General features: G+C 39.7%; 1 protein-coding gene across 1 annotated transcript in view; it reads left to right on the forward strand.

Moving 5' to 3' along the window:
* TTN (titin) overlaps positions 1–18,998 on the forward strand; it is a 241,520-nt gene that overhangs the window by 212,799 nt on the left and 9,723 nt on the right. The window contains exons 267-296 of the mRNA XM_032694032.1: positions 312–608; positions 713–1,300; positions 1,401–1,703; positions 1,833–2,129; positions 2,581–2,868; positions 2,956–3,255; positions 3,349–3,651; positions 3,817–4,122; positions 4,235–6,001; positions 6,097–6,393; positions 6,970–7,257; positions 7,345–7,644; positions 7,723–9,789; positions 9,877–10,179; positions 10,262–10,567; positions 10,655–10,945; positions 11,066–11,365; positions 11,468–11,773; positions 12,015–12,320; positions 12,421–12,702; positions 13,000–13,593; positions 13,719–14,006; positions 14,118–14,417; positions 14,870–15,172; positions 15,453–15,755; positions 15,876–16,460; positions 16,608–16,913; positions 17,006–17,305; positions 17,550–18,125; positions 18,218–18,523. Coding sequence (XP_032549923.1) covers positions 312–608; positions 713–1,300; positions 1,401–1,703; positions 1,833–2,129; positions 2,581–2,868; positions 2,956–3,255; positions 3,349–3,651; positions 3,817–4,122; positions 4,235–6,001; positions 6,097–6,393; positions 6,970–7,257; positions 7,345–7,644; positions 7,723–9,789; positions 9,877–10,179; positions 10,262–10,567; positions 10,655–10,945; positions 11,066–11,365; positions 11,468–11,773; positions 12,015–12,320; positions 12,421–12,702; positions 13,000–13,593; positions 13,719–14,006; positions 14,118–14,417; positions 14,870–15,172; positions 15,453–15,755; positions 15,876–16,460; positions 16,608–16,913; positions 17,006–17,305; positions 17,550–18,125; positions 18,218–18,523 — 13,356 coding nt within the window. The remainder of the gene's footprint in view (positions 1–311; positions 609–712; positions 1,301–1,400; positions 1,704–1,832; positions 2,130–2,580; positions 2,869–2,955; positions 3,256–3,348; positions 3,652–3,816; positions 4,123–4,234; positions 6,002–6,096; positions 6,394–6,969; positions 7,258–7,344; positions 7,645–7,722; positions 9,790–9,876; positions 10,180–10,261; positions 10,568–10,654; positions 10,946–11,065; positions 11,366–11,467; positions 11,774–12,014; positions 12,321–12,420; positions 12,703–12,999; positions 13,594–13,718; positions 14,007–14,117; positions 14,418–14,869; positions 15,173–15,452; positions 15,756–15,875; positions 16,461–16,607; positions 16,914–17,005; positions 17,306–17,549; positions 18,126–18,217; positions 18,524–18,998) is intronic.

Here is an 18,998-nt window from a genome sequence, read left to right on the forward strand (position 1 = left end):
ACTATGAAAAAATATTTTTTAATACTTTATATGTTTTAAAGTTTTTATTTTGAAATAATGTAAAAAAGTTTTAAATCCACTAACAGTAAAATAGGTCATTTTTTTTGTAGGTTTGTCTCTGGTTTAACAAATGAAAAAGGGATAAATAATAGCTTGAATTTTAAATTGTGTTTGCATTCTACTTAAAGTATTTCTAATACACAAATTTGTAAAATACATAAATTTGAACCAGATGGCATTCCTGTGTAATTACTAATACAAAAAGTAAATACTTTCTATATTGTTTAACCTCTTGCATTTTTTTTTCTCAGAAAAACCCAGCCCACCAGAAAAACTAGGAGTAACAAATGTCACAAAGGACAGTGTTTCTCTTTCATGGTTAAAACCAGAACATGATGGCGGAAGCAGAATTGTGAGCTACCTCATTGAAGCTCTGGAGAAAGGACAGCAAAAATGGGTTAAGTGTGCAGTTGTAAAGACAACTCATCATGTTGTCCATGGTCTTAAGGAGAACACTGACTATTTCTTCAGAGTGTATGCAGAAAACCAAGCTGGTTTAAGTGATCCTAAGGAACTACTACTTCCTGTTACAGTTAAAGAACAATTAGGTATGCTTCCTGACATGAGAACAAAAGTTGATACACATTCAATTGCATTCATATTTTTAAAGAGAGAACATTTTTTAATGGTTTGAAACTGTTTTCTTTTTCAGAATCTCCTGAGATTGACATGAAAGGCTTCCCTCATAATACTGTATATGTTAGATCAGGATCAAACCTGAAAGTTGAAATTCCAGTTTCTGGAAAACCATTGCCAAAGGTGACATTGTCTAGAGATGGTGTTCCACTGAAACCCACTATGAGATTTCACACAGAAACCACTGCAGAAAGTCTCGTCATTAACCTTAAAGAAAGTGTGGCTGCTGATGCTGGCAGATATGACATTACTGCTGCCAATTCAAGTGGCACCACAAAATCATTTGTTAATATTGTTGTGCTGGATAGACCTGGTCCTCCTGTTGGTCCTGTTGTCCTTAGCGATGTCACTGAAGAGAGTGTAACACTTAGATGGCAACCACCAGCTTATGATGGTGGAAGTCAAGTTACCAACTACATTGTACTGAAAAGAGAAACAAGTACTGCAGCTTGGTCTGAAGTGTCTGCAACTGTTGCTAGAACAGTTATCAAAGTTATGAGGCTCACGACAGGAGAAGAATACCAATTCCGCATCAAAGCTGAGAACCGCTTTGGCATCAGTGATCACATAGACTCACAGTGTGTGGTTGTCAAGCTTCCTTACAGTGAGTAACATGCTTCTTGTGGTATAAGTTGATGTTTTAATGCTCTGATGTTGAAAATGTAATTTTATTAACAATTAACCACTTCTTTTGATATCATCAGCTACCCCTGGCCCTCCTTCTACACCATGGGTCACCAATGTCACCCGAGAAAGTATTACTGTTGGATGGCATGAACCAGTCACTAATGGTGGCAATGCTATCATTGGATACCACCTGGAAATGAAAGACAGGAATAGCATATTATGGCAGAAGGCTAACAAGACGCTTATTCGCACCACTCATTTCAAAGTCACCACCATCAGCGCTGGCCTTATCTATGAATTTAGAGTTTATGCAGAAAATGCAGCTGGCATTGGAAAAGCAAGTCGTCCTTCTGATCCAGTCCTTGCAATTGACGCTTGTGGTATGTATTCTCTAGAAAATAAAGAAGCCCAGCCATTTTGTTTTCCCTGTGATAGTCTGTTCTGTGCGGTAAGCCAATATTCAAAACAGTTGTTATTCATTGGCAATATACTTATGTTTCCTACTGCAGAACCACCAAGAAATGTCCGTGTCTCAGATATTTCCAAGACTGCTATCACTCTCTCCTGGCAGAAGCCAGCATTTGATGGTGGTAGCAAGATCACTGGATACATTGTAGAAAAACGTGATCTTCCAGATGGCAGATGGACAAAAGCAAGCTTCACCAATGTTATTGAGACTCAGTTCACAGTATCTGGTCTGACACAGAATTCCCGGTATGAATTCCGTGTCTTTGCAAAGAATGCCGTTGGTTCCATCAGTAATCCCTCAGATGTTGTGGGTCCTATCACATGCGTTGATACATATGGTAAGTGTTTTGCAATGATATAATGGTATCATTTTGTGGTACTAGAAAGGTTAAAGGCAGTACTGTTTTGTAGATCCATAGTCTTTTAAATATGGAAGGCTGGTTTACAGTGATTGATTCAAGAAGCTTGAATGACTGTGAGCATTTGGGCATGATTGCAATGAACATCTTTGGCTATATCTGCATTTTAGAGTCTTATGGTATCTATTCTAAGAGCAACAGAAGTCTGCCCATGCCCCATGGCCGAAGTGATTATATTTATACATGTGATTGTCTTGTCTTGGTTCTAACTTGTTCTAGGTTTATAATTTAAGTTATATATGCTATATTTGATCTGTACTTATCAAATGCCTGTAAATATTATCTTAAATAAAGTACTATTATTTTGGTGTTTTATTAAATACAGGGCTAAAATAAGCATATTTTTAACTTATTCTTATTTTTTCTTAAGGTGCACCTGAAATTGATGTGCCACCAGAATATACAGAAGTGGTGAAATACAAAGCAGGAACTTCAGTTAAGCTAAAATTAGGCATCTCAGGCAAGCCTATACCCACAATTGAATGGTTCAAAAATGGCAACGAGGTACAAACCAGTGCACTAGTGTCTTTTGAAAACACAACAGAATTTGCTTCTATACTCATCAAGGATGCAAATCGACTCAACAGTGGCACCTATGAATTAAAACTAAAGAATGCCATGGGTTCAGCATCTGCCCACATTAGACTACAGATACTTGGTATGTCTTGAGATGCGACTGTATTTTACTATTAAACAATACCTCAGTAATAAATACTTAACATCTTCTTTCTTCTGCCTTTCACAGACAAGCCAGGACCTCCAACTGGACCTATACAGTTTAAGACAGTCACTGCTGAAAAGATTACAATAATGTGGGACCCGCCAGCAGATGATGGTGGTGCACCTGTAACACACTATGTTGTTGAAAAGCGGGAGACAAGTCGGGTTGTTTGGTCTTTAATTTCTGAAAAACTGGAGGGATGTATCATAACTACAACAAAACTCATCAAAGGAAATGAATATTTGTTCCGTGTCCGTGGTGTGAACAAGTTTGGAATTGGTGACCCACTTGAATCTGAACCTGTTATAGCCAAAAATTCATTTGGTAAGAAACATGTAAAATAACTTACACCACTGAATTGTCTTGTGTATTATTGGTAACTAGTACTAATCTACTGATATATAATTTTTTAATCAGTTACACCCGGACCACCTAGTGTACCAGAAGTCACAAAGATAACCAAGAATTCTATGACCGTTGTCTGGAATAGGCCCACAGTTGATGGAGGCAGTGAAATATCAGGATATTTTCTTGAGAAGCGTGACAAGAAGAGTCTGAGTTGGTTCAAGGTTACTAAAGAAAGTATTCGAGATACCAGACAGAAAGTAACAGGTCTGACTGAAAACAGCGAATATCATTTCCGAGTTTGTGCTGTCAATGCAGCTGGACAAGGTCCGTTCTCTGAAGCTTCTGACTTCTACAAAGCTGCAGATCCTATTGGTAAGATACAACATGGAGTATTTCCGGTTGGTTAGAAATCCATGAACAATGAGCAATTAGTGTGGGATTGCACCAATGTAATGGAGGGCATATTTTCTTCCTCTTTATGATTAATTGTAAATATGGATTCTGATTTTTTTTTTCACCCCTAATTATCATTTACAGATAAGCCAGGCTCACCAACAAAGCTGAAGGTTGTGGATACAACCAAGACATCTGTCACCCTTGGCTGGATTAAACCTGCTTATGATGGAGGAAGTCCAGTTACCAGCTACGTGGTGGAGAAAAGGGAAGGCGAAGAGCAAGAATGGACTGTAGTCAGTACTAAGGGAGAAGTGAGAACAACCGAGTATGTTGTATCACACCTTCAGCCAAGTGTTAATTATTATTTCCGTGTGTCTGCTATGAATTGTGCTGGACAAGGAGAGCCTATTGAAATGATGGAACCCGTTCAAGCTAAAGATATTCTTGGTACTGTACTTTTTAGTGATTTATCATTTTTCTGTGGGGGTTTTGTTTTTTTTTTTTTTTCAAAGCATTTCTTATTTTACATTGCATTATTGATTTTTATTTATTTCCACAGTGGCACCAGAGATTGATCTGGATGTTGCTCTCCGGACATCTATTGTTGCTAAAGCAGGTGAAGATGTGGAAATAATGATTCCATTTAAAGGAAGGCCTCCTCCAACAGTCACATGGAGAAAGGGTGACAAGAATCTTGGAACTGATGAAAGATATATAATTCAGAACACAGAATCATCTACATTACTTATTATTCCTCAAGTTACCCGAAATGATACAGGAAAATATGTTCTTACAATTGAAAATGGAGTTGGAGAAGCAAAATCATCATTTGTGAATGTAAAAGTACTTGACACACCTTCTGCTTGCCAGAAGCTGCAGCTCAAGCATGTTTCTCGTGGCACAGTTACACTGGTATGGGAGCCACCTCTTATTAATGGTGGTTCTGAAATAACAAATTATGTTGTTGAAAAAAGAGATGCTACAAAGAGGGCCTGGTCAACTGTTACAACAAAATGTTCTAATACCACCTTTAAGCTAACTAACCTGTCAGAGAAGACTTCGTTCTTCTTCCGTGTTCTTGCTGAAAATGAAATTGGACTGGGTGAACCTTGTGAGACATCTGAACCAGTGAAAGCTGCAGATGTACCTGGACCTGTAAAAGACCTAGCAATGAAAGATTCTACAAAGAGTTCTGTTACACTGCGGTGGAGCAAACCGGACTATGATGGTGGTAGCATTATATCAGACTATGTTATTGAGAAGAAACTTCAGGAAGAGAAAGAATGGACATATGCAGGCACAAGCAAGAGCTGTGAATTTGTAGCTGAAAAACTTAAAGAGCTTTCTGTCATGGAATTCAGAGTCTTTGCTAAAAATGAAAAAGGCATGAGTGACTCTGTTACTGTCGGACCCATTACAGTGAAGGAACTTATAATAACACCTGAGGCTGACCTTTCTGATATTCCTGGAGGACAGATTGCAGTAAGAATTGGACATAACCTGCACACTGAATTGCCCTATAAAGGTAAACCTAAGCCATCAATGAGCTGGCTCAAGGACAACCTCCCTCTTAAAGAAACAGAACAACTTCGTTTCAAGAAAACTGAAAACAAGATAAGCTTAAGCATCAAGAATGTGAAAAAGGAGCATGGTGGCAAATATACTTTAATTCTTGATAATGTAGTCTGCAGAAAATCATTCACATTTACTGTTATCACTCTTGGTCCTCCATCTAAGCCAAAAGCACCTTTAAGACTAGATGAAATCAAAGCAGATAGTGTAGTTTTGTCATGGGAAGCTCCTGAGGATGATGGGGGAGGAGAAATTACTGGATACAGTATTGAGAAGAGAGAAACCTCACAAATGAACTGGAAGCTGGTGTGTTCAAGTGCTGCAAGAACAACCTTCAAAGTGCCAAACCTTGTCAAAGACACTGAATATCAGTTTAGAGTGCGTGCAGAAAACAGATACGGAGTGAGCCCACCTCTTGTCTCAGCAGATGTTGTGGCAAAGCATCAGTTTAGACCACCAGGTGCCCCAGGCAAGCCTGTCGTATACAATATAACTGCTGATGGAATGACCATATCTTGGGATGCTCCTGCTTATGATGGTGGTTCAGAGATCATTGGATACCACGTTGAAAAGAAGGAAAGAAACAGTATTTTGTGGCAGAAGGTTAATGTTGCATTAATATCTAGCAGAGAATACAGGATTACTGGACTGCTTGAAGGCCTGGATTACCAGTTCCAAGTATATGCTGAAAACGCTGCAGGTCTAAGCCGAGCTAGCGAGCCAAGCAAATTTACTTTGGCAGTCTCTCCAGTGGGTAAGTGAATGATCAATCACTCATCCAAGAAAATTCTATTCTTGTAAACTATGGTGAGCAGTAATAAAAATAAATCTTCATTATTTCCCTTTCAGACCCACCTGGTACTCCTGATTACATAGATGTCACTAGAGAAACAATCACCCTCAAATGGACCCCCCCACTGCGTGATGGAGGCAGTAAGATTGTGGCTTACAGCATTGAGAAACGGCAAGGAAGTAAAGACCGTTGGCTTAGGTGTAACTTTACTGATGTCAGTGAATGCCAATATACGGTTACGGGACTAAATGCAGGTGACCGATATGAATTCAGAGTGCTTGCAAGAAATGCTGTTGGTACCATCAGCCCGCCTTCACAGTCTTCAGGCTATATCATGACCAGAGATGAGAACGGTAAAGAATTATTTCTTAATATGCTTGTATTTGGGTATTGCAGCCAGATAGAGTTTCTGGCTGTACCGATGGGAAATGGGAAGCCAAGGGGCAAAGAACTTGTTACTGAGATCCTTCCATTCAATTCAGAACATTTATGTTTGTCCTCCAAGATGGGAAGGTCTAAATTAAAGACCCACATCTGGCAGACATACATAATCAATTGCTGAAAGGCACGGCACTCTACATTTCTCTTGGATAAGCAGAAGTAGCAGCAGCAAAATTGGAAAGAAAGCATAAACTGTAATATTCTGATGGACTGAATAATTCAGAAACTGAAATGTGCCTCAGGTAGCTTGGCATACTATTAACAGCACATATGAAGAGAGTCTTTCATCTATTATTAATATGATGTACTTACAGGTGCTTACAGGAAAAATAAGTATATAGTTCATATAATAACTGCTATTTAGAGAATGTCATTTTCTAAGTGAAAGAATTCTATATATTACAAGCTTTTACAATTAGTACATTTAGAAGAGTGTCCAGAAAAATACTTTGCTATGTGGAAATTGAATTATATTTTCCTTTTTTTAGTTGCTCCAACAATTGAATTTGGTGCTGAGCACTTTGAAGGCCTTACTGTTAAAGCTGGAGAGAGCATTAGAGTTAAAGCTCTAATCAGAGGACGTCCAGTACCTAAAGTGACATGGTTTAAGGATGGTAAAGAGATAGACAGAACAATGAATATAGAAATAACTACAGCTATTGGATATAGTACAATCTTCATTAGAGATGCTATCCGGGATCATCGTGGAGTGTACACAGTAGAAGCCAAAAATGCATCAGGCACTAAACGAGAAGATATCACCATCAGAGTACAAGGTACTGCACCAAACAGAGCATGCTTTTTTAAAATAGTATTTTATTCTAATGTCAGCAAGTTATAACTCTGAACCTTTAATATTGCAGACACACCAGGAAAAGTTGGTGGACCAATACGATTCACAAACATCACTGGAGAAAAAGTCACATTATGGTGGGAGCCTCCAGCTAATGATGGTTGTGCTTCTATTTCTCACTACATAATTGAAAAACGTGAAACCAGCAGGATTGCTTGGGCATTAGTTGAAGATAAATGTGAAGCTTGCAGCTACACAGCACTTAAATTAATTAAGGGCAATGAGTACCAGTTCCGCATCTCTGCAGTGAACAAATTTGGAGTTGGCAGACCACTGGAGTCTGATCCAGTTATTGCACAAATACCTTACAGTAAGTTTCCACCTCATTCTGCACAAATATCTATGGAGTTACCATCTTGTCTTTCTAATGATGTTTTTCTTTTTTCAGCCCTCCCTGATGCACCAGGAACTCCAGAGCCTACCAACGTAACAGGAGACAGTATCACACTTACATGGGCAAGACCAGAGTCAGATGGTGGAAGCGAGATAAATGAGTATATTCTTGAAAGGAGAGAAAAGAAGAGCATGCGCTGGGTTAAAGTATCCAGTAAGAGGCCCATTACTGAGAACAGATACAGAGTAACTGGCCTTATTGAAGGCAATGAGTATGAGTTCCATGTCATGGCTGAAAACGCTGCAGGAGTTGGACCTGCAAGTGATGTTTCAAAGCTGATTAAATGTAGAGAACCAGTCAGCCCACCAAGTGCTCCTAATGTTGTAAAGGTGACAGATACATCAAAGACTAGTGTAAGCTTAGAGTGGACAAAGCCAGTTTTTGATGGAGGCATGGAAATAATTGGGTACATCATTGAGATGTGCAAAGCTGACCTTGAATCATGGCAGAAAGTCAATGCAGAGACTGTTATTGCTACTAAATATACCGTTGTTGATTTGGAGGCAGGAGAACACTATAAATTCAGAGTTAGTGCTGTCAATGGCGCTGGCAAAGGAGAGAGTTGTGAAATTGCTGCTTCAGTCCAAACTGTGGACAGGCTTTCTGCACCCGAAATTGATATCGATGCAAACTTCAAGCAGACTCATATTGTAAGAGCAGGTGCAAGCATTCGTCTATTTATTGCCTTCTCTGGAAGGCCTGTTCCTACTGCAGTGTGGTCCAAAGCAGATGCTAATCTCAGCTTGCGTGCTGACATTCAAACAACTGATTCCTTCAGCACATTGACTGTGGAGGAATGCAATAGAAATGATGCTGGCAAGTACGTCTTTACTGTGGAAAACAACAGTGGAAGTAAGTCTATTACATTTACTGTCAAGGTTTTGGACACGCCTGGTCCACCAGGTCCTATTACATTTAAAGATGTGACTCGAGGATCTATTACTTTAATGTGGGATGCTCCTGTTCTGGATGGAGGTTCTCGTATCCATCACTACGTTGTGGAAAAACGTGAAGCAAGTCGTCGTAGCTGGCAAGTAGTCAGTTCAAAATGCACTCGACAGATCTTTAAGGTCACAGATCTAGCAGAAGGTGTGCCATATTACTACCGAGTATCAGCAGAAAATGAATATGGTGTAGGTGAACCCTGTGAATTAACAGAACCGGTTGTAGCCACAGAAGAACCCGCTCCACCTAAGAGACTAGATATTGTTGATACCACCAAATCTTCTGTAGTTTTAGCTTGGCTTAAGCCTGATCATGATGGTGGTAGTCGTATTACTGGATACCTTCTTGAAATGAAACAAAAAGGATCTGATTCCTGGATTGGAGCTGGACAAACCAAGCAACTTACTTTCACTGTTGAAGGCCTTGTGGAGAACACTGAATATGAGTTCCGGGTGAAGGCGAAAAATGATGCTGGCTACAGTGAGCCAAGAGAAGCTTTCTCTTCTGTTATTGTTAAGGAGCCACAGATTGAACCAACAGCAGATCTCAGCGATATAAGCAGACAGCTCATAACATGCAAGGCTGGAAGCACGTTTACGATTGATATACCAATCAGTGGGCGCCCAGCTCCAAAAGTGACATGGAAACTTGAGGAGATGAAGCTGAAGGAAACTGAGAGAGTGACTATCAAGACAACAAAAGACAGGACCACACTGACTGTAAAGGACAGTATGAGAGGTGACTCTGGTAAATACTACCTTACACTTGAAAACACTGCTGGTGTGAAAACATTTGCTGTCACGGTGGTAGTCATAGGAAGACCAGGTCCTGTCACTGGCCCAATTGAAATATCATCTGTCTCTGCTGAGTCCTGTGTGTTGACCTGGAAAGAACCTGAAGATGATGGTGGCAGTGACATTACAAACTACATTGTAGAGAAACGTGAGTCTGGCACAACAGCATGGCAGCTGGTAAATTCCAGTGTGAAACGAACACAGATTAAAGTCAGTCATCTCACAAAATACCAAGAGTACAGTTTCCGAGTAAGCTCAGAAAATAGATTTGGTGTCAGCAAGCCGCTTGAATCAAAAACAGTAGTTGCTGAGCATCCCTTCGGTAAGTGAAACAGTTCTCAAAATTTGTTCTTTTCCTCTGACTGTGGCATTTGTAATCACTAATATTTTCCTCCCTGTCTTTTTTTAGTCCCACCAAGCCCACCTTCAAGGCCAGAAGTCTATTCTGCGTCTGCCACTGCCATGGCCATTCGCTGGGAGGAACCCTATCATGATGGTGGCAGCAAAGTCATTGGATATTGGGTGGAAAAGAAGGAGCGCAACACCATCCTTTGGGTGAAAGAGAACAAAGTGCCCTGCTGTGAATGCAACTACAAAGTCACAGGGTTGGTGGAAGGCCTAGAATATCAGTTCAGAACCTATGCTCTAAATGCTGCAGGTGTTAGCAAAGCTAGTGAAGCTTCCAGACCTGTAGTGGCTCAAAATCCAGTTGGTAAGTATTACTTTTAGAGTTACATTGTCACTTAAGCTAAAACAGAATTGCATTTCTCATTTTTTCTGTTTTATCCCTCCAGATCCACCAGGAAGACCAGAAGTAACAGATGTGACCAGATCTACAGTGTCGCTGAGCTGGTCACCCCCACTTTATGATGGTGGAAGCAAAATTATTGGATATATTATAGAGCGCAAACCATATAATGAATCTGGTGATGGACGCTGGCTGAAATGCAATTATACCATTGTCTCAGAAAACTTCTTTACTGTGACAGCTCTTGGTGAAGATGAAGCCTATGAATTCCGTGTACTAGCAAAGAATGCTGCTGGTGTGATTAGCAAAGGATCTGAATCAACTGGTGCTGTCATTTGCAAAGACGAATACTGTAAGGAATATTCACTTGGAGCAATTAAAAAATAATGTCCTATTTTTAGCACTGTCATGTAATTTTTTCCCAAATCTCTCTTTTCAGCACCACCAAAGGCTGAACTTGATGCCAGACTGCAGGGAGAAGTTTTGAGCATTAGGGCTGGATCGGACCTTGTTCTTGATGCAGCTGTTGGTGGGAAACCAGAACCAAAAGTCTTCTGGTCCAAAGGTGACAGGGAACTGGACCTATGTGAAAAGATATCCCTGCAATACACCAGCAAACGAGCTATTGCAATTATCAAGTTCTGTGACAGAAGTGATAGTGGAAAATATACTCTAACAGTTAAAAATGCCAGTGGAATGAAACAACTTTCTGTTCTTGTCAAAGTCCTTGGTACGTATCCCATGTTTAATATTCACACTTAGTATACTAAAAAACCCACATTCTTTTAAATAATAATGAGATGCTTTTCCTTAGGCACTGATTACAACACTTATTTTGATCCCTATGCAGATTCACCAGGTCCATGTGCAGGCAAAATCATGATTAGCAGAGTAACAGAAGAGAAATGTACTCTGGCATGGAACATTCCTGAGGAAGACGGAGGTGCAGAAATCACTCACTATATCATAGAAAGGCGTGAAACCAGCAGACTTCACTGGGTTATTGTTGAGGCTGAATGCCAGACATTATCCACTGTAGTAACAAAACTTATTAAAAATAATGAATACATCTTCCGTGTGAGAGCTGTCAACAAATATGGACCAGGTGTTCCACTTGAATCAGAACCCGTGATTGCCAGGAATGCTTTCAGTGAGTGTTACTACCTTCCATTCAGCATCAGAATTTGTGGAATAGTTCTCATAGATAAACAATGTGCTAAATAATATTTTTTTTTCACCTTTAAAAAAATAGCTATTCCAACTCAACCTGGTGCTCCTGAAGAAGTGAGTGTCGGCAAGGAACATATCATTATTCAGTGGTCAAAACCAGAATCAGATGGTGGCAGTGAGATTAAGGACTATCTTGTGGACAAACGTGAAAGGAAAAGTCTGCGCTGGACACGAGTGAACAGAGATTACACCATTTATGATACCAGACTGAAAGTCACTGGTCTCATGGAAGGGTGCCAGTACCAATTCCGTGTCACTGCAGTGAATGCTGCTGGAAACAGTGAACCTAGTGAAGCTTCACAGTACATGTTATGTAAAGAACCAACATGTAAGTTATATAAATATTTTAATATTTATTTATAATAATGGAGTATAAACTCACATTGACACTTCAACTAAGAAACCCATAACCACATATAAAGTCACTGAACTAGCTAGTATTAGAATAAACTTTAAAAGAGTTATACTTCATCTTAAATATATTTCCCAGATTTAGCTGTTTGGAAATAATTTTTGACTGTAAAATGTTATCTGCACTAGTGTGAAATGCATTTTCTTCTTTTTCAAAGATACTCCTGCATCACCTTCAGTTCCAAGAGTTGTGGATACTACTAAGCACAGCATAAGCTTAGCATGGTCAAAGCCCACATACGATGGTGGTGCTGACATCTTAGGCTATGTTCTTGAGATGAAAGAAGAAGGTAGTGAGCAGTGGTATCGACCACATACAACCGCTACTCTGAGGAATGCTGAGTTCACCGTGACTGGTCTTAAAACAAACCAGAAATACCAATTCAGAGTTGCTGCTACAAATGTGAATGGTATGAGTGAATTTAGTGAAACATCAGCAGCAATAGAACCTGTGGAAAGAATAGGTAATTTGAAAACTTACTGTCTATTTTGCGGAATAACTATATTTTCCTTTAGAACTATTGAAAGAATAATTAATTTCATATATCTTATACCTTTCATCAGAAATACCTGAGCTTGAGCTTGCTGATGATCTGAAGAAGACGGTTACAGTCAGAGCTGGTGGTTCCCTCCGCCTAATGGTCTCTGTATCTGGCAGACCCGCTCCCGTAATCACATGGAGCAAGCAGGGTGTTGACCTTGTAAGTCGAGCTATTATTGATACTACAGACAGCTACACTCTGCTTATTGTGGATAAAGTTAATCGATATGACGCTGGAAAATACATCATTGAGGCTGAAAATCAATCTGGAAAAAAATCTGCAACTATTTCTGTGAAAGTGTATGGTAAGTACTGTTACGTTTGTATGTGGGCATTCCACCACTCTTCATGCTCATTACTCAGGAATAAGTGTCATTCAATTCCAAAGGAAGTTTGCAGTTTAAATAACATGAGAAGTTTAAATAACATGTTTGAAAAGTCAGAGAAACAATCTAAACCAAAGGAAAATACATAGTGTCTGAAGCTGTGCTAGTTTATAAATCAAATCCAAGCATTTCTTTTATGCAGAAACAGTCATTGACTGTAAAATGAAAGGATCCAAAAGAAAAAAAATGTTTGTTTGTTGTTATTGTTTGTTTTAGATACACCTGGTCCACCATCATCAGTGAAAGTTAAGGAAGCATCAAAAGATTCTGTGACACTTACTTGGGATATTCCAAACATTGACGGTGGAGCCCCAGTCAACAATTACATAATCGAGAAACGTGAAGCTTCCATGAGAGCTTACAAGACTGTGACTACCAAATGCAGCAAAACATTTTATAGAGTCACTGGACTTCTAGAAGGAGCTTTGTATTATTTCAGAGTACTGCCAGAAAATATTTATGGCATTGGTGAAGCTTGTGAAACATCTGATGCAGTACTAGTATCTGATGTCCCCATGGTACCACAAAAACTCGAAGTGATTGACACCACTAAATCAACTGTTACTCTTGCATGGGAGAAGCCACTGCATGATGGTGGCAGCAGATTGACAGGCTATGTTATTGAGGCCAGCAAAGCTGGAACAGAAAGATGGTTGAAGGTAGTGACACTGAAGCCTACTGTCTACGAACATACAATTATCTCTCTCAATGAAGGCGAACAGTACTTGTTCAGGGTCAGAGCACAGAATCAGAAAGGCGTGTCAGAACCACGAGAGATTGTCACAGCAGTAACAGTCCAAGACCAAAAAGGTAGGTGTCCACTGTTGCAAATAAGAGGGTGAAGCTTACATGAAGTGAGTGTGACATTTATAAAACAGGTATTTAAAATCAATTAAATATCAATCAATTTAATATCAATTAATTTATTTTCTTAGTTCTGCCAACAATTGACTTTGCTGGAATACCTCAGAAGACAATTCATGTACCTGCTGGCAAGCCCATTGAGTTAGCCATTCCAATTGAAGGACGACCACCTCCAACTGCATCTTGGTTCTTTGCTGGTTCTAAACTAAAAGAATCAGAACGCATCAAAATGGAGACTGTTGCCAAAATGACTAAATTAACTGTGCGTGAGACCACCATACATGACACTGGAGACTATACACTTGAACTGAAGAACACAACTGGAACAGTTACTGATACACTAAAGGTTATAATCCTTGGTAAGAATTAATGCAAATAATTGTCCATGATCTTTCTCCATTTGAGCTTTTACATGAGCAATATGATTCCTTTTTCCCACTTGTTTTTTAATTTTCTTTTTTATTTCCTAGACAAACCTGGACCACCTGTTGGGCCTATCCGAATTGACGAAGTTGATTCAAATTATGTAACCATCTCCTGGGACCCACCTGAGCTGGATGGTGGAGCTGCCCTTAGTGGATATGTGGTAGAACAGCGTGATGCTCACCGTCCTGGATGGCTGCCAGTTTCAGAGTCAGTAACCAGGACAACATTTAAGTTCACCAGACTTGTTGAAGGTGCAGAATACGTGTTCCGTGTGGCTGCTACAAACCGCTTTGGAATCGGATCTTACCTACAGTCTGAAATTATAGAATGCAAGAGCAGAATCCGTAAGTCAGAAATTTTGTTTATTCTCTACCTTTAAAAATATAAATACATATTTAAATGGGCTTATGTACCCATGCATAGATTAGATTTTTCTGAATGTTACTACTTCCTTTTGCCAAGTAAAATGGTACATTATGTTGCACAATAATCTTGTTTTATTTCTGGGGAAAAATGCCATCCATAAATCTATGTAGGTATTGCAGATGAACTGCACACAGTGTGAATCGTAAACTTGGATTTTCTGCTCAGGTCTACTAACAGTCTTGAAAAATTGCTTTACCTCATTACAAAGCCAAGAGTATTTTGCTGACCCAATTTGTAAAGTACTTAGATATCTGCTGATAAAAAGAATTTGACAGGACATTGATATTATATTGTTGTTCACAATACATTGCACATTACTAATGCATAGAATCATTTGATTTTTTCACTAATTCTGTGTCCTGTTTTACAGGTATTCCTGGTCCTCCTGGCACTCCAGAAGTGTTTGATATCTCTCGAGATGGCATGACATTAACTTGGTATCCTCCAGAAGATGACGGTGACTCACAGATCACTGGTTATATTGTGGAACGCAAAGAAGTTAGAGCAGATAGATGGATCCGTGTAAATAAAGTCCCAGTTACTATGACTCGTTACCGTTCCACTGGGTTGGTTGAAGGACTGGAATATGAACACCGAGTCACAGCAATCAATGCCAGAGGCACTGGGAAACCCAGTCGTCCTTCCAAGTCTGCTGTTGCCAGAGATCCAATTGGTAAGTACTTTCCTACACACATTAAGCACATTATGGCAAAAAGGAATGACAGTAGTAAAATTTACTCTTTTTTCTCATTCAGAAATTTATCTGGATGTATTAATAAATGAGATTCTGACTGGAGAGAACAGAGAAAATATTAGTGAAAATCTTTCAGTCAAAATTTTCCTATATAAATAGACGATAGACTTATTACAGATCATATGTTGCAAGTTAGCATTTGTTTAATCTTTTAAATATTTGTTAAAAAAACCCCACCCTATCTGATCTTCTCTTCCAGCTCCTCCAGGTAAACCTCAGAATCCAAGAGTCACTGATACTACAAGAACATCTGTCTCCCTGGCCTGGAGTCCACCAGAAGATGAAGGTGGTTCTAAAGTTACTGGCTACTTAATTGAGATGCAGAAGGTTGATCAATTTGAATGGACCAAATGCAACACTACGCCAACCAAGATTCGTGAATACACCTTGACACATCTTCCCCAGGGTGCAGAGTACAGATTCCGTGTGCTAGCCTGTAATGCTGGTGGGCCAGGAGAACCTGCTGAAGTGCCAGGAACAGTCAAAATAACAGAAATGCTTGGTAAGATACTTCAAGCCTTAACTTCTGTTGAAAGTTGTCCTAAAAAAAAATATTTGCCTAAGACAAGTATGCTATCATCTGTAAAACAGACATAACATGACATCTTAATTTTGTTTACAGAATATCCTGACTATGAACTTGACGAAAAATACCAAGAAGGTCTCATGGTGAGACAAGGTGGAGTAATCAGGCTTACAATACCCATTAAGGGTAAGCCCATCCCAGTATGCAAATGGACAAAAGAAGGTCAAGACATCAGCAAGAGGGCCATGATTGCGACTTCTGAGACTCACACAGAACTTGTGATCAAAGATGCAGAAAGAGAAGATTCAGGAACCTATGATTTGGCACTTGAAAACAAGTGTGGCAAAAAAGCTGTGTATATTAAAGTCAGAGTGATTGGCATTCCAAATCCACCAGAAGGGCCACTGGAGTATGATGATATACAAGCTCGTTCTGTCAGAGTAAGCTGGAGACCTCCTACAGATGACGGTGGTGCAGATATCCTAGGTTATATTGTTGAGAGAAGAGAAGTACCGAAGACTGCCTGGTACACTGTTGACTCCAGAGTGAAAGGGACATCACTGGTGGTGAAAGGGCTCAAAGAAAATGTGGAATATCACTTCCGTGTTTCTGCTGAAAACCATTTCGGTATTAGCAAATCTCTCAAATCTGAAGAACCAGCAGTACCAAAGACACCTCTAAGTAAGTTCCATCTTAGATTAAAAAAAAAAAAAAAAAAAAAAAAAAAAATTAGTTACTACATTATGATCTAAAAGTGCAATAATATATACAAAAATTTTAATGCTATGTCACTATTATTTCTATTATTTTTGCTATTATTATTTATAGATCCTCCAGAGCCTCCAAACAACCCACCTGAAGTGCTTGATGTTACAAAGAGTTCTGTCAACTTGTCCTGGTCCAGACCTAAAGATGATGGTGGTTCTCGTGTAACTGGCTACTACATTGAACGTAAAGAGACATCTACAGAAAAATGGGTCCGGCATAATAAGACACAGATTACCACTACAATGTACACAGTCACAGGACTTGTTCCAGATGCTGAATATCAATTCCGTATCATTGCTCAAAATGACATTGGTGAAAGTGAAGCAAGTCCTGCTTCTGAACCAGTTGTATGCAAGGATCCATTTGGTAAGAAAATGTCTGCATTAACAGATCTTGTGAAGGGCAGCTTTGTGGCACTTTGAGAGGAATTTATTTTCTGTATCTCTTTTAATTTTCAGACAAACCAAGCCAACCTGGAGAAATTGAGATCACTTCTATATCTAAGGACAGTATTACATTAGAATGGGAACGACCTGAAAGTGATGGTGGGAAAGAGATCCTTGGCTACTGGGTTGAATATCGCCAGTCTGGAGAAAGCACCTGGAAAAAATGCAATAAGGAACGCATCAAGGACAGACAGTTTACAGTAGGAGGTTTACTAGAGGCTACAGAATATGAGTTCCGTGTTTTCGCAGAAAATCAGACTGGCCTCAGCAGACCGCGCAGGACTGCTATGGCAGTGAAAACGAAATTAACATGTAAGCAAAAACATATTGTCACATTTGCTGTGATATTGTTGTGATTTGCTGTCATAAACCATAGTGCTGCACTTAACATGCTGCCTATTTGTTTTACATGTTATTTGCCAACAGGACTGTTCTAAAGAACAGTCTTTTAGGTTTTAGAGGAACAAGTATAAATGAAAATTAATTTCCAGTAATACAGTATGAGAGAAAAATTTCATAATAATCATCATTATTTTCATAATTGTCTTTGTCATAGCTGGAGAAGCACCTGCCATCAGAAAAGAAATGCAGGACGTTACAACTAAACTGGGTGAGGCGGCTCAGCTGACATGCCAGATTGTTGGGAGACCTTTGCCTGATATTAAATGGTACCGCTTTGGCAAAGAACTGGTGCAAAGCCGAAAATACAAAATGTCATCTGATGGACGCAATCATACACTCACAGTAATGACAGAGGAACAGGAGGATGAAGGTCTCTACACTTGTATGGCTACCAATGATGTCGGAGAAACTGAAACTAGTGGCAAACTATTATTGCAGGCTCCTCCTCAGTTCCATCCTGGCTTCCCATTGAAAGAGAAATACTATGCAGGTGCAGGTGGCACCCTCCGCCTTCACGTTGTGTATATTGGCCGACCAGTACCAGCAATAACCTGGTTCCATGGCAACAAACCTTTAAGAGGATCAGAAACAGTTACTATTGAGAACACAGAACATTATACTCATCTTGCTATTAAGAATGTCCAGCACAAGACTCATGCTGGGAAGTACAAAGTACAACTCAGTAACACATTTGGAACGGTTGACACTGTACTTAATGTGGAAATACAAGGTAATTCATTTTATTTTCAGTATTTTTGTGGAATATTTTCTCAAATATTGATTGGAAAAAGAACTAAAAATGTTGTGCTTTTTCTTGTACAGATAAACCAGATAAACCAGCAGGGCCAATTGTTATAGAGTCTATACTGAAGAATTCTGTGGTGATAAGCTGGAAACCACCAGAGGATGATGGAGGTGCTATGATAACCAATTACATCATAGAGAAACGTGAAGCCAAGGAAGGAACAGAATGGCAACTTGTATCTTCAAGTATTTCAGGCACAACCTGTAGAATTGTTAACCTAACTGAAAATGCAGGCTATTATTTCCGTGTTTCTGCTCAGAATACATATGGCATTAGCGAAGCACTGGAGGTCTCATCAGTGGTTTTCATAAAGCCTCCATTTGGTAAGTGGAGACCAAAGTATCAATTTCTGTAAGCCAGCAGCCAAGCCCCACACAGCTGCTTGCTCACTCCCCCACCAGCAGGATCAGGGGGAGAACTGGAAGGGTAAAAAGCTAGAGAACTCGTGGGTTGAGATAAAGACAGTTGAATAGGGAAAGCAAAAGCTGCAAAAGCAAAGCAAAACAAGACATCATCTCACTGCTCCCCATGGGCAGGCAGGTATTCAGCCACCTCCGAGATAGCAGGGCCCCATCACACATACCCATTACTTGGGAAGACAAAGCCATCACTCCAAACCTCATGCCCTTCCTCCTTCTTCCCCCCACTTTATATACTGAGCATGTCATATGGTCTGGAATATCCCTGTGGTCAGTTGGTGTCACCTGTCCCAGCTATGTGTCCTCCCAACCTCCCATGCACCCCCAACTTCCTTGCCAGCGTGGCAGTACAGAAAGCAGAAAAGGCCTTGGCTCTGTG

The sequence above is a fragment of the Chiroxiphia lanceolata genome, chromosome 7 (genome assembly GCF_009829145.1).
Source record: "Chiroxiphia lanceolata isolate bChiLan1 chromosome 7, bChiLan1.pri, whole genome shotgun sequence".
Classification (NCBI taxonomy): Eukaryota; Metazoa; Chordata; class Aves; order Passeriformes; family Pipridae; genus Chiroxiphia; species Chiroxiphia lanceolata.